The sequence below is a fragment of the Vombatus ursinus genome, unplaced genomic scaffold (assembly GCF_900497805.2).
Source record: "Vombatus ursinus unplaced genomic scaffold, bare-nosed wombat genome assembly UNPS02009062.1, whole genome shotgun sequence".
In the NCBI taxonomy this organism is placed as follows: Eukaryota; Metazoa; Chordata; class Mammalia; order Diprotodontia; family Vombatidae; genus Vombatus; species Vombatus ursinus.
In genome coordinates, this window is record NW_020948840.1 from 19,983,806 (window position 1) to 19,999,277 (window position 15,472).

Sequence of the window (15,472 nt, forward strand, 5' to 3'; positions counted from 1 at the left end):
TCACAAAGGAGGGCTCAATATAGTGGTAGGTGGTTGGGAAATAACTATGATTAGTCACTAAATAACAAGTCATTAAGCTATGCATACCCTTGGACCAGAGATGGTTGGAAGGGAGAAAAAATAAATTCTGGTTAAATGAAAAATAAAATAAAATTTTCTTAAAAAGGAAATGACTAGGCTGTAAATACAGGGTCAGGTTCCTCATCTGTTAAGTTAGGGGTTGTACTACATGACCTCTGAGGTCCCTTTTAGCTTTAATTATATTAAATTATGAAAATAAGCATCAACAGAAATATTTTTTTTAAAAAAGGAAAAAGTAAAAGGCCTGTTCGACCCCTGGGTCGGTGTATCAGATTCTTCCTCAATTCAATTACCATGCTACTACAGCTGGTGAGATTCTAGAAATGAACATGGTAATACTATGATACTATGCAGGCACTGAATCAGGAAATTCTTAGAAAAGAGAGGTTAAAGACTCCTACTCCTGAGAACAAAACACACAATGATTACAAAAGAAAGTTGAATTGTGGAACACTGGGAGAGTAGAGTTCACTGTCCTTTCTAGGGGAGAGATGATGGTGGATACAGTTCCTCCCAGGGCAGAGTAATTTGGAGGTCTTAGCATATTTTATAAACTCCAGAATCTCTTCACTTGCCATCAAGAGGTAGCTGCTTATTCATATGTAGCTATTACATGTTATAACATATGAAGATACCATACTTGCCAAGAAGAAGCCCACAGCCTCATGCTCAGGGACCAAATTGCAATGGGACCCCATCTCCTGGAGTAGGAATTGGACCCAGATACTCCAAGGATCCCCAGGATTTTTAGGTTGCTTGGGGTTGGAGCTAGGTGAGAGTATCAGAAAGATTAAAAAAAAGAAACAAGAGTTCATAAGGAAAGAAAAAGGAAAAAATGATGCATCTTTTCAATGGAGGTTAAGGAAATGTAAGTTTAAAAGATTAAAAAAGGACAGAAACTGCAGAAAGATGGGGGGGAAGAGACAGAGACAGAGAGAGACACACACACACACAGATGTGTGTATGTTGGGGAAAGGGGGAAGAATCAGAAATAAAAGATTCTAGAAAATAGGCAAGATCCAGAAAGTTGACTGGCGGAATTAGAGCTGGGTTCCCAGATCCACAGGGATAATGACATCCACCAAGGCACTGAATAAGTGCTGGAGTAGACCTTGGTATATACAGGACCCTCAAAAAGATGGAAAGGAAAGAGACTTGCTGGGCTGGGATATGCTTGATGTTGGTCCAAACCTGGCAAAGTCTGAGGTGAGGAGGTCTTGGATATATCCAGACAATTTCTCTCTGTCTTTCTCTCATCTCAGCATTTGTCTAATGTAATATCTAGCTACATAAGAATTATGAGAGGCAATGTGGTGTAATGGTTAGAGAGCTGGCTTCACAGGCAATAAGACCTTGGGTTCAAGTACTGTGCTGGATTCACTTTGGCTATATGATGCTGGGCAAGTCACTTGATCTCTTGCAATCCCTGACAAAGGGAATCAGCTCCAGGAGTTCTCTAGTCACAAATTAGATCATGTCCTTGCCTGCTCCAAAAAACACTTAGCTATACTATTCTAGCACTTGCTACTAGAGTTTGGGGGAAAGGATGAACAGGTACCTCAGGTAAAGTTTCCTACTACCTGATGTAGCTGCATCAGTTTCTTCTCTTCCCTCTGCCCTCCCTCCCACCCTGCCCCTCCCCGGGACCCAAGTGCTAATACCCACACTGTGCTGCCCCTGCTCTTACCAGATAGGCTGAAGCTGGACTCGTGAAGGTCCCTCATGCCCCCATGTCGAGTGACTGGCCGGGTGGGAGTGTCTGCAAGTGGAGTTCCCATCTCTTTTTTCCCAGCATGCACAACCACAGCTACATCCCCCAGATAGGGAGTGCGGTCCACTCCCTTAACCTTTAAGCTCTAATAAAAGGGGGGAGGGAGAAAAAAAAAGACAACACCATCAGAGCTAAGTGGGGCTTCATCCAGAGATGTTCTTGGTGGCCAACAGAATACTGTATATAGCCACACACCTCATTTTTATTATCATTCTATGCAGCAAAGGATTTATACGTTATGATTTCTAAGGAAGAATTCTTTTTTGTGTCCCTGAATTGTGTGTGAGTGTGTAGAGAAAGCCCCAGGCTCATCTCCAGCACTAGAGAACCCCAAGGGTAGAGTGAGGAGCACCCTCTGTCACTGGAGTACATAGCTTCTGGAGATATTAGAAATTAAGAAGCACTGCTAATATAGAATTAAAACCAAATAAAACGGATGGTAGTTCATACAAATTCCTGTTGCATAACATAACATTTAAAAGGCCATGACACTTATTGTCACTGTAATTTCATTATGGAAACAGTGCTTACATAACTATTTCACCTCCCACCACTGTCCCTTTGACAAGTGAGGCATCCCTCATGTCTGAACCACTCTCTCTTCTTTCTTTCTCCTCTTGAACCCTCTTGCTTCCTTCAAGGCTTAGCACAGAGGCTGTCCCTTACAAGAGGCCTTTTCTGATCTGAAATCCATCAGTTGTTAGTGACCCCCACCCCATTACATTGTATTTACTTGTCTGTCTATATATTGTATTTCTTCAACCTTTCTCCCCGCCCCGCATTGTGCCCCCTAGCTTGCCCTGGCAGAATATAGGCTCCTCCAGGGCACAGGCTGCTTTGTTTCTGGCACCTGACCCCAGGCCCCAAAATAGAAAGCACTTTATAAGTGCTTACTGAATTGAACTGAGTTACAACACTGATTTAGAGAATTGTCCCAGAGAGATAAACAATTCTTTCAGAAAATTTGTCATGCTGCAGGTGGGGAAATACAACTTATGGGTGGGTACCCATTCCCACTACAGAGCACAAATAGTAAGAGGAAATTATTCACTCAGCATTTAAAATTTAGATTATAAGCCAGGGTTGTATCTTACTGACTGGGTAGGATGATTTGGTTGGTTCCCTTCTTTGCAAATTGTAAAACCACTCTCAACAGGATGACTGATTTAATCAGAGGAAAAAGGAGAAGCATTATGTGAGACATCTCAGAGAAGACCACACTTACAAAATTATTAATAAGTAGAGGAGAGAAAAATGAATGGCTTCATTAAAGAAATATGATAAACTTTAGTTTTTAAAAATATTGATGTATCAAATTTCCCTGTAAGTCTTGGAAGTATCCAATATCATAGACAAGTAAAGTTGACCCTCTCTAATCCTATAGCAGCCAAAATTCTATCATCCTTTCCTGTGCTCTCAATGAAATAGGTTTCCTAGTGTGAGAGTGAAAGTAGGCATATAGCCTGTATAGGTCCATGCTACTCTGCATTCTAAGGATAAGGCAGGGGAGGTGCTGCATTCATGTTCTACATAATTTAGGGATGCAGAGAAAGGCTCTTTTTTTTTTCTTGCCTTGACCTCAATTTTGGGATATGGTTCTTTGGTAACCAGGAAACACTGAGATTAGGTCACATGTATAATTACTTTAATTCTCTCTCTCCCTCTCTCATACACACAAACACATACATATTTAGAATTGGAATGGACATTAGAAGACACCTAGTCCAACCTACTTATTTTACAGATGAGGAAACTGAGGCCCAGAAAAAGGATGTCTGAGGTCACACAAGCAGGTCACACAGAGTCAGCCAGGGAGGCAGGCAACAAGCATTAAGGGCTTACTATGTGCCAGGTACTTTGCTAAGCACTGAGGATACAAATACAAGCAAAAAGAAAGACAGTCCCTGCCCTCAGGAGGCTTACATCCTAACAGGGGAAGAAAACACACAAAAGGGTACTAGAAAGCTGGGGGTAAGAGAATAGGGAAAGTATTTATTGTTGAGGAGTAGGGAAAACATGCTGGTAAAATCTGCAAAGTCAGAAACAGAGGAATGAAGCATGGCTGGCCTAGGCCCCTCCCTTAAATTGAGGCAAAAGGAGGAATTCACAAATGGGAGAAAGGGAGCTGGAGGGAAAGAAGGATGTTTCAGGGTGAAAAGTCCCCATGTACTAAGCTGGGATTTGTACTTGGGGCTTCTGGCTCTCAATCTAGGACTTTTCCATAGCATCATACTAGATATACTGATGCTGGATGAGACCAATGTAGCTATAAATATCAGTAATAAACTAACTTGTCTCCTTGAATAGTGTTCTATAGGAACAAGGCTCTGAAAGATGCTGGAAGCAGATATGGAACATGACAAGCTATCACACCCTCTTATGTAGATCTCCATTGACTTCTAGAATGCTGACTCTAAAGCCAAAGATTGAGATAAGGGATGTCAGGAGAGAGAAGGAGAAGAAAAGCAAGTTTCCTTTGGAAGAAAGAACTTTCTGCCCCCTGAGATCTTCCTTAATGTATGTGAAAGTTCTTTGTAATAAAAAAATGCAAGTTTTGATCATTATATCAACACTTTCAAAGAATAACCTAGTATAGTACATGCCTGCCCAAAGATTCCTTGGAATTCCTTGGAACAGCTGGCTAGTTGTGATTTCGAAAATTGGCATTCAGCCAATAGAAAACTCAGACAATGACTTCCCCCATTACTTTGCTTCCAGTAAGAAAAACCGTGTAATTTAAGTCTTATGCATGTACACACATTAAGAACTGACCCTTCTCTCCCCTTCTCTCTCTCTCTCTATATATAATCACTCACATGATGAGTATTATGCCCTTTAATAGTCTCTCAGTGATACAGATCAGTTATGATATATGTTGCTTTTGGGGGATAATTGGTTAAGTCTTTAGGTAGAAAACTTCACATCAATCTTTTTAATGGGAATTTTTCTAAAATGTATTTCAAATTTCCCAGCTCCAGCAAACAAGAGTGTATTGAATATATAATTTAACCTTTTTTCAAGACCTCAAAGTTATCATTATCATTACTGTATTGTTCAGTCATGCAGAGATAATGGGGTATATATTTGACTAAATCCATACTAATGTAAATTCACCTTTACTTGTTTTCTTTAAGCAACTCCATCTATCAGCTTGCTTTCTTGTCATCTGCCTTGTTCTCAGGGAAGAGATGTTTAGTATGTAGAACCTAATGATCATTCTGGGCAGTATAACATAGTACCTTTTTAAAAAACAAAACTTGTTCTTAACAGTATTCATCCTTTTCCCAAATTGTTTCTTGATCTCAATTTAAAACAATAATAATGTTGAGTCTTTATCAGGATCCTTCCTTCACTGAAGCCTTTATCTGATGCTTGATCATGGTATGGAGGTGATCTGGGCTCTGGAAAGCAATGCTACCTTTACCAAGCTTGGAAAATTTCAAGGTAATGGGCAATATATTATCTGAAGACCAGTGCTCAGTTCAGAGAAACTCACGGCTGGATGTTGCCCACCAAGTACTAATACTTTTGGTCATAGAAACTTACAGAACCACACACTTAGACACAGCGGAGGTGCTATCTAAGTCAGCAAAGTGCATACCCAAACTGATGAAACGCAGACCCTTTAAGTATTAGTGACCTTTGTCTTTTTAACAGCATTCAAAATGCTTTCTATTGTTTCAGCATCAGTAGCCACCTCGAACCTATCAGCTTCAACTCAACTATCTCACCCCTTTCTAGCATTCACAAGGATATGACATTCATGAGTTTATCCTTTTTCTCCATTTCTTACTTCTTGTTCTGGGAGGTGGGAAGTGTTGCATCTCATTTTGATTGCTACATTGTCTTCATTTCCAGCAACATTTCCACATCTTGTGGATTTTCTCCCGAACTTATTTCGTTCTTCTCTCCTTTACACATTCCCATGTTCCAAACTAGTTGGATTACCAGCTGTTACACATTCTCATTCTATCCTCTTCTGCTTTTATGCTCTCACATAGGCTATGCCTCATGCCTGAAATACATTCTCTTCACATCTCCCAAGCATTGATTTTCCTTCAAGTCCCAGTTCAGGAGCCATGACTTCACTAAAGCTTCCTCAGCTAAAAATGATTCTCCAAATTTCTTGTAGTGCTTTGCCTTAACTTCTCCTTTGCCCTTATCACCATTTCCCTTATATCATACTTATTTTATAAGTGCCTTATCCCCATTATTAGACTATAAGCTTCATGAGGGCAAGAACTGTGCCATAGGTGTGCTGGAGCCAGCTCATACCAGCCCACGACAGTCAATTTTTAAATTTTCAGATTGAGTACTTACACCTCAGAAATGGAAAACTGACAAATCAAGGCTTGATTTATTGTTTTGTTGATTATCTAGTCTTAAGGAAGTAGAGTAGAAAATGTTAATAATGCAGTTTAAATTTAAAAGTGTATAATCCATGCCTTTTTTTTTAAGCACCAGTTCTTTTACATTTACAAGCACACCCATGTCTTGTCTAAATCTTATATCTTGTACACAGCCTAGCACAGAACTCTGCTCAAGAAAGCACTGAACGTAATATTTAATCAATGAATGAATTATTCCTTGAGGATAGAGACTGGAATGTTTTTGATCTTTGTAGCCCTAGTCCCTAGAATAGTGCTTTGCACATAGTAGTTGTTGAATTGATGTTTGCTGAATTGAATTGAATATTGCTTCTGAAGACCATTAAGGTCAGGCTGTATTTTTACAGGGATTTTTTAGTTCTTCTTAATGGTGCTAGCTCTTCAACGATTTCTTCATTCCAGATATCTGAGGATACCAGACTTTGGGGGAGCATAGGACTACGGATAAACAAGGTAAGTAGTCATATAGGACACATCATATAGGTTAAACTAGGAGTACTTTGCAATGTTATTTTTTATAAATGCAAATTTAGTTTAAATTTTAATTCATTTATTTTTGTCAACGCTAAGGCTCAGAGGCAAATCTAGTTTTATGCAAGGCCAGTATCTCTTGAGAAAATTTCTTCCATTGATTATTTACCATTTCAAAGGCTTTGATGAACAAAAATTTTGATAGCTGACAAACACTTTGAGGGATTTTTGATCTCAGTGATGTGGGTTGTCTTTCCAAAGTAAAGATTGCAACCCATCTATGTCTTCTCATTCTGTTTGATTCTTGTTTGCATCTTCCCCTAAAATGCTCCAGAGGTGTCCACTCAGCATTCTGGGGGCCTTCCTCTAAGCATGATGACATCATATGGATAAAAATGGAGCATGTCGGCTATCCCCTGGCTATCTTTCATTATGATTATTATATGACCAGCTCTCTCTCTTTTAAGATATCCATCTCTCTGCTAACTTCCTGTATATTGCTTCTCCTATGCAGGTCTTCATTGGTAATATGTTGCAACCTATTTACATTCCCCATGTACCTCTTCATTGCCCTTTGGGTGACTTCTGACTTTAATTTTCTGGAGACTGTGATATATTGAGATATGCAGTTATACCAAATCATGAGAAGAATATTGATGTTAAAAAGATGGGTCTTCTTTCAGGGAGAAGCTTGGAGTCATGAAAAGCACCGCACAATTTCCCAAAAGCAAATTAATTTTTGGCTCAATACATTGTCCAGCCACTGTGCAGTGCCTGTCCAAAATCTATCTATCTATCTATGCACACACACACATACATACATATATACATATGTATATATGTATATGTATGTGTATATATATATATAATATATCTTATATATAGTCTCCTATATATATGTTTCCTATGGCCTTCATAGTCTTTTGATCATGAGTTTTGTTTTTGCAAAAGATTCCTTTATATTGAATTTCTATCCATAGAATCATCATCTATTGAGGTAATACAGGGAACTGAGCTTTCACTAACTAGAAATTCTATAGCATCCTTAGATGTGAAATTGAACATTTTGGAAATTTTTTCCCACTTTTTTTTTTTATCATACTACCTGGCTAATATAGAGGGGAGGAAAGACCTATTATAGGAATTCATAGAATTGTTGTCAAATGTTGATGAGATTATTTCATCACAAATGTTAATATCTTGCATTATTCTTCTAGCTCAATGTGAAATATTTCTTAGAGGCTGTGTTCATGCCTCTTGTATTTTTTCCTTGTCTCAGAATAGTATCATAGCGGGGGGGGGGACTATAACTACCTGGTTTGCTTTTGTATTTAATATCTTCAATTTTCAAACATATGCATTGCCTAGCAACCAAAATCTTCTTTTGTATAGATGATGTGATATTGGATTGCTTCTCTTCATCTCTGTTGGCTCCTAAACAGTGTTTGGGAACATTCTGAACCTTCAGGGTATAGGATTATAGCTTTAATCTTTCGGTTCAAAGAATTAGTTTCACTTTTCCTTTTTGCCTTACTGAAGATCTGTATAAATGAGGTAGGAAATTCATCCACTGAGATTAAATAATGTTCCTCACCTCATTAACAGTATGAGGGATCTAAACATCATGCAGTGGTGGAAACCCAAAGAGAATACAATAAATTTGTAGATCAAGGGAGGTTTCTGGCTAATAGAAAGGGGAATTCTGCTATACAATAGACAATCCTAAATTCCCTTCTTGTTCTCCGAGCTCTAACAAAAGGCCTATCTGAAAATGCCTCATCCCTCGAAATCTGAGTATCAGAGTGGTGATAATTATATCTTTTAATTAATAAACAAACTTTCAACCTTCTGCTTCTTGGTGGAGAGGTTCTTATGAACATGGAGGGGGTAGAAGTAGGGGTTAATACCAGATGCCTACGAGGGTTGGGGGTGAGAACTGGCCTCCCAACTCAAGTCCCTGAGAGACAGAATCTGCAATCTAGAGCTGACTCTAGAACTGGAGATGGAGGAACAATTTTGTCCTGGGGCAACTAGCAGTTACAGTGGTGTAGATGCTCAGAAGGAGTGCCTGAGAAAACATCTTCCCTGAGTTTGTTTTGAATAAAAACCTAGAAAATAACCTCTTCCTGGGTATTCCTACTTAAATGGGCACCTGTACGTAAGAACTGTAGGCCCGAGGCCAGTGTCAGACTCTTGAGATGAGTCAATTTTCCTCTTACCTGGAAATTGTCTCTGGCATCATATACACGCAGGAAGCCAGTGGACCAAAAAAACCCCCAACCCTGAGTACCTATTATGCTCAAAGCATTGTACTAGTGGGAGAATATCAGGGAAAAACAATAATTAAGACATAAGTCCTGATTAAAAGTTCAAACATAGACTAGATAGATGACTACTTATCCTGTTTATAGGTACGATTCCTTTCAGTCCTGGGTTGGATTAGATGACCACTAAAGTCCCTTCCGACTCTCATATTCCATGACTCTGAGTATAATGTAGAAGCAGATGAAGAAGTTGGGGGTAAGAAAAGAGGATGGATTTTCTAAAGGATTCCATGCTCCTGAAACAAGGGGCTTCTCAATACGTGGGTGGGGAGAGGAGACCTCTTAACTTTTTGATGGATGCGGGTTATGGGGGTTGGGGCTTGAGGACTCTTGGGACAGAAGTTAGAGACAGGAGTAAGGGATCCTGAATGTCTGACAAGGACACCAGCAGAATATGCAAGGAAGTACTAGGAACAGGTCAGGCTAGAAGCATTTTAAAGTAACATTAGGTTGATGGGGCAGCTAGGTGGTGCAGTGGATAGAGCACTGGCCCTGGAGTTAAGAGGACCTGAGTTCAAATCTGGCCTCTGACACATAACACTTACTTTGCTGTGTGACCCTGGGCAGGTCACTTAACCCCATTGCCTATGCAAAAAAAAAAAGTAACATTAGGTTGAACTGTAGAATCCATACTTTACTACAAATTACTTCGGGAAGCTCTGATAGGAAGTAGGGGAGGTAGCAAAGTGCTGTCAGGAATATATTTCTTTCACTAAATTGCTTTCAGTCCCTTGGTACCCTCATCCTTGTGACAAGTCTGAAATGGCTGACAGATCTGAACCACCCAGGGCCCAGAGTTGTCCATTTGTATTAATATCAGGACACCCAGGGCTAGACTCAAAATGATGTTAAGCCTCTTCCTAATAAGAGTTAGCGTTTACATAGCTGTTCAAGATTTGCAAAGTGCTTTACAAATATTTTCTCATTTTATCCTTCTAATGACCCTGAGTATTATTATCTCTATTACCTACATTTTACAGATGAAGAAACTGAAGCAGATGGATGCCAAGTGATTTGCCCAGAGTCACACAGTTATAGTAAGTGTCTGAGGCTGGATTTGAACTTAGGTCTTCCTGATTCCAGATCTGGCACTCTGCACCATTTAGCTACCTCTATATTCCTAAGCAATATAGAAGTGAATAGTCTTCTCTGGAGCAATCCCATTCAATTGCCTGCCAGGAGCCCTAGGGAAAAAGCTTGGGTGTCAGGGCTATGATGAACCTGTAGGACTGATCTATCCATGATTCAGATTGCCTGTGATAACTTTAGATGCTGTGGAAGCATAGGGTTTTAGTAGAGCCCTATCTAATGCTTGCATATCCACAATCCATTAAGTATATTCATAACAGAGTTTCAGGGAATATAGTAACTCCTGGGCAATCACCAGAATACAGCAGAAATTTACCTAGATCAATTGAATCCTACTTGGAAGCTAGAACAGCAATTTCCCACCACTCTGGTATCTGAGGATGGGTGCTGAGAATACTCCCATTTACTTTCCTGCTAGAAGAATCACAGAAGCTCTTTCTCCTGAATTCCATTTTGCCCCACTGACATTTTCTATTCTTTCTGTTGTTTTTTTTTTGCCCAAGTGAGATGGGGCTGAAGAATGAAAGAAAAAAGACTTTAAGCCATTCAAGGCCTCAGGCAGGCTGTGCAAGGATTTGGAAGGAAGTTAGGGGTACCAGCATTTATGAGAAACAGAGAATTCGCCCACGACATCTCTGTAAGCAGCCCAAGCACATACTCCTCCACCCCTCTCCAACTCTTACCTTCTCCCTCTGGACCAGCTTCTTGTACACGGTATCTGGGAAGGATCGAAGTGGGCAGAACTTGCCTGTGCCCTCAGCACACATGAAGACTCCGTTCTCATATACGACTCTTCCTCGGCTGATAGTGACCAAAGGAACCCCGTGGCAGCGCATATTTTCATATAAATTTATATCTCCTCCTTGCACTTGAGTGCTAGCTGAAATGGTCCTGGAGGGAGGAGAGAGATGCTGGTGTCACAGGTAAAATACAAGATGCTTTGCGGATAGGGCTTATACCCAGAGGTGCTATTAAATTCTAGAAAAGTTACTATGGATTGCCATCCTAATCTAAGAATACAGTGAAAGAACCACTAACAAGTGATTAATTTTAGCTAATCAGCCACTCAGAAAGTAGCAGGTAATAATAAGAGAGCCCACCTCAGAGTCAGGGCAGACTTAGATTTAAGTCTCAACTATGACACGTTTTGGCTTTGTGACCCTGGCCAAGTCATTTACCTCTTTAGTGTTCTAGGCAACTCACCAAGACTAGAACTTAACAAAGAAGATATTAGTCTACCTCTGTAGAGAAAGTTCCCTGTGCTAAATGAAATAAGAGGTCCAATCCAACCCTGCCCTCCACCCCCAAATAATCCACCTGGATAAAGACTGAACACTCTTATTTAGCTTAAGAAAAGGTTTAAAATAATTTCCCTGGACTTCTTCTTCTTCTTCTTCTTTTTTTTTTTTTAACACTGATCTTACTCTCTTTCTTGTATCATAAGTATTCATGTGCATGTCTTTAGATGGTGAGCTCCTGGAAAGCAGGAACTGTTTCATATCTATCTTTGTATCCTTGGCACCTAGGAATAGTGCCCTGAACATAGTGGGGTCTTAAAATTTTTATGGAATTGAATTAACTCAATGCTTCAAGTCCCTTCATCCTTCTAACCCCAGAGTTCTAGAACACGGATCAGCAAACTAGGCCTGAGGGCCAAGTCAAGGCTTCCATTTTAAAATACAACAAACTTTTAAAAAAATATAAAAACCATTTTTGGCTCCAGTTACACAAAAATGGGTGAAGTTTCTGTTTTGCCAGCCCTTATTCTAGAACACCAGCTCTCTTAAAATCTCAAGTCCCTTAAAGCCTGGGGTCTGGTTTTACTTTGTAGCCTCTGGGTCCCACACAACTACATCAGCGTCAGCTCCAGGGATGATGCGACCCTTTCGGGGATACAAGTTGTGAAGCTTGGCTGCATTTGAACTAGTCACAGCCACAAAACGGTTTTCATCCATCTTTCCTCCCACCTGGAAAAAAATGACAATTAGAAGAATAAATCATAGTGTCATGAGATGCCTGCATAAAACCATGCAATCTCCATTGTTTCTCTTTATTCCTTAAGAGGCCTATTAACTTGGCTAGGGAGAGCATGGTCTTTATGAGACTAAGGCTGTACTTGGTTTCTTTGCTTTATTTCATAAGCATTGCATATAGCCTAACCCCATCCAGCCATTTAAAAAATGCATACCAGTGTTCCAAAGGGCTGTGAGGTATAAATCCATGGCAATGAATAGAAAAGCATTGTAATATATATCCTTTGTAACTAAGAGAAATGTATAATCTGATGATGGCAAACTAGTAACAATGTGTCTGTATGTGACTGTATGTATAATCTGTATAGCTGAAAATATAGTTGTCCTACTCTTTTGTAATTTCTGTTTTCAACTCCCATCCTTGGGGCCTATTTCCTGAACATTCACAGGTCACTAAGGTACGTATTTTCACCATTCTTCCATGTGTTATATTTTTGGCCAAGAATAGAGACTTAATTAAATATATCAAAGATCTGACTAATCATGTGCCATTAAAACAAAGATGCAGCTAACATTTATAATGTAAATCACGTAAAATGGCAAAAATTCTGTTCCACATCCTGTTAAATGGACATAAATGTACACTTGGATTATATAAAGGCTCTCAATGAATATAGCTGCGTATATACAGCACATAAAAATTATAGTTCTATGCTAATATGAATTTTACCTAAAGCTAATATGGCTAGTTATCATAAATTTAAATGAAATGTTTAATTAACTTCAATTTTTCTTGTCCTCTGAGAAATGAGAAAGGCTTTTGATTTTTACATTAAAGATTATCCTTTCCCTTGGCAGATGTCTTCGCCTTTGTTAACTTATACTATACTCTCTTTGGGCAGGTTATAGTCTAAATAATATAGCACTGAATTCTGGGCCCCATAGTCTAAGCTGTTCTTTGCGGCATATCAGAAACAAAAATATTCACCTAGATGGACAGGTCTGAGGCCTTCAAATTAGGTCTCAGTCTCATCAATGAAGCCTCTTCCAGTGGAGAAGAATTCTCAAGCATTCCTTTGTCCTTAAACTGCCCCCCTCCCACCAGATTCCTAATGACTGAAGGATGGGGAAAGATGTAAATCAACACTTCCTCCCCTGACATCATGATCCAGATTGCTGCTGTGTGGCAAAGGTTTACTTAAACCTTATGCGAAGCAGGGCAAAATGGTAGGAAAGAATGTTGGATTCAGTCTGAGGAGCTGGATTCATTCTGATTCTGCCATTGACTACCTGTGTGACCTTAGATAGTTCACTTGAACCTAGGTGGTTAACAGGGTTCTTGGTGGGTCCCTTTCAGTGCTAAATCTATGATCCAGTGATAACTATCTGCCCTGCTTTTGTCCTCACTAAAATAGCAACTGAAGAAATTAGCCTGCTTATGGCGGTAATAAATGGCTAAAAAAAATCTCCCCAAACCCAAACCTCTCCTGTACCTTGGCGGTGGTAAATGATTAGGCCTGAGTGAGACAGGGATTATTGCAAGGCTTAGCCCCGCATAGAACTATGCTTTGGGGCACTATTTTACCTATTGTACTCTTTTGTATTAATCAATGCCTTTGGAAGATTTTTTGGATAAGAAGCTATTGCAATAAACTGATGGAGCACTTCTAAAAACCTTCTTAGGCAACACGTTCAGAATGAAAACAATGTGAGGTAGGAAACAGGGAAATTAAAAAAAAGAATCAGGAGACCCAAAAAACTTACCACGCCTCTCTCCCAGATGATACTCATACGGTCTTGTACACCACTCACTCCATGAGGGATCTTAGTGAAATCCTCCTTGCCCATTGCCTTCTGTTTTGTGGTGAAGGGCCGATGGTCAGAAGCTACAATGTTCAGAGTGTCACTGAAGGGATAGAAGGACATGATAAGTAACAGATTAAATTAGCTGCTACTTATCTATTGGTTGGCCAAAGTGCTAAAAAGCAGCTTATTTCCTGTCGAGGAATTAATCTGAAACGGTTAGAAATCTCAACAGGAGAGGTATATATCCAAACAAGGACTGAACAACGATTATATTATATATTTGACCAATAATAACGTAAGAGTATAACAACTAACCTGCAACTTCATTTAAAATAGCAAAAATTACTTTGCTTATGCAAGGAACCTCAATGAACACATCTATATAAACAACACACAAAAATTATAATTCTATTCTGTAAATACTTTTTCTCTTTTAAAATACATTTTTTTTGAAATAGAGAGGCACTATAGCATAGTGGACAGGAGGCTTAATTTGGAATCAGAAAAGCCTGGGTTCAAGGCCTGCCTAGGGTTACGTGACCCTGAGCAAGTCACCTAACCTCTATGGAGCTCAGGAAATCGTCTAGGACTATAAATTGTAGTGCAGGTACCAATCTGCATAAGTAGAAGAAATTTCCTCATTGGGAGCTCTCTATACCAATGAAATCACAGGTATAATTTAAAAAATCATTACAAACATTTTACTTATGTTTTTTATCTTTACACTGAAGCCTCCCACAAAAAACCAAAAACCCAACATCTACAGGTTTTACAAATTTGATCTTAAAAATGGCCATCATAATTTAATTGAAATTTGAGTTTAATTTTCCCTGCTATCTTAGGATTGAAAAGGGTTTTTCAGGTGGACTGGGGACAAATTGGATGATCCAGATTTCCTTAAAAAGCTGTGCCTTAATGCCTTCTTTACTTTCAGTAAGTTTCCCTGCAGCAAGTGGGACATTCAAAATATTCCAGTGATGTTATAGCTACACTCAAAGCACTGTAGTTGATGCTCCATAAATACTTACTGATGATTGATGGTTGTTTTTCTTTTTCTTCATCTTCTTTTTAAACTAATAAGCAGTTTTTAGAAGAAAAGGTTGACTTGACATATTACCTTCCCTATCTCCTCGGTTTACTCAAAACTACAAAGTACAGTTATTCAGCATTGGACCAAAGCAATGCTAGCAGAATCACAACATGTCACTGGAGTCTGCCTTTCTCAGTTTTCAGTACATAGGGCCTACTTGACACTTTCATGATAATGTGCAACAGGGACTTTATACTTCACCATAAAAAGCAATTAGCAGCTCATTGGTAGACTTCAAAAGATGCTTCAAAACAGCTCTCTGAGAATTTCTAAGGCAGGAGCCTGAATGTACACAGCTGTTACCTTTATTGTTGCCTTTGTTAGGAACACTGATAGAAAATCTCAGAATGAATCATTAAAGATGGCAAGAGATGAAATTTGGTTCTTATTTACCTTTTTGGATTAGATCTGTGATTTCATTGGTTACTCCTAGTGTGGAAACTCCTACCAAAGCAAGTAGACACCTGCTCTAAAACTTA

The 15,472-nt window shown here is 39.3% G+C and overlaps 1 protein-coding gene across 1 annotated transcript in view; it reads right to left on the reverse strand.

The window, feature by feature from the left end:
* DPYSL5 (dihydropyrimidinase like 5) overlaps nt 1-15,472 on the reverse strand; it is a 134,981-nt gene that overhangs the window by 5,105 nt on the left and 114,404 nt on the right. Inside the window, exons 9-12 of the mRNA XM_027850475.1 lie at nt 13,862-14,003; nt 11,949-12,091; nt 10,808-11,015; nt 1,769-1,937 (exon numbers count right to left, since the gene is read on the reverse strand). Of these exons, the coding sequence (XP_027706276.1) occupies nt 1,769-1,937; nt 10,808-11,015; nt 11,949-12,091; nt 13,862-14,003 (662 nt within the window). The remainder of the gene's footprint in view (nt 1-1,768; nt 1,938-10,807; nt 11,016-11,948; nt 12,092-13,861; nt 14,004-15,472) is intronic.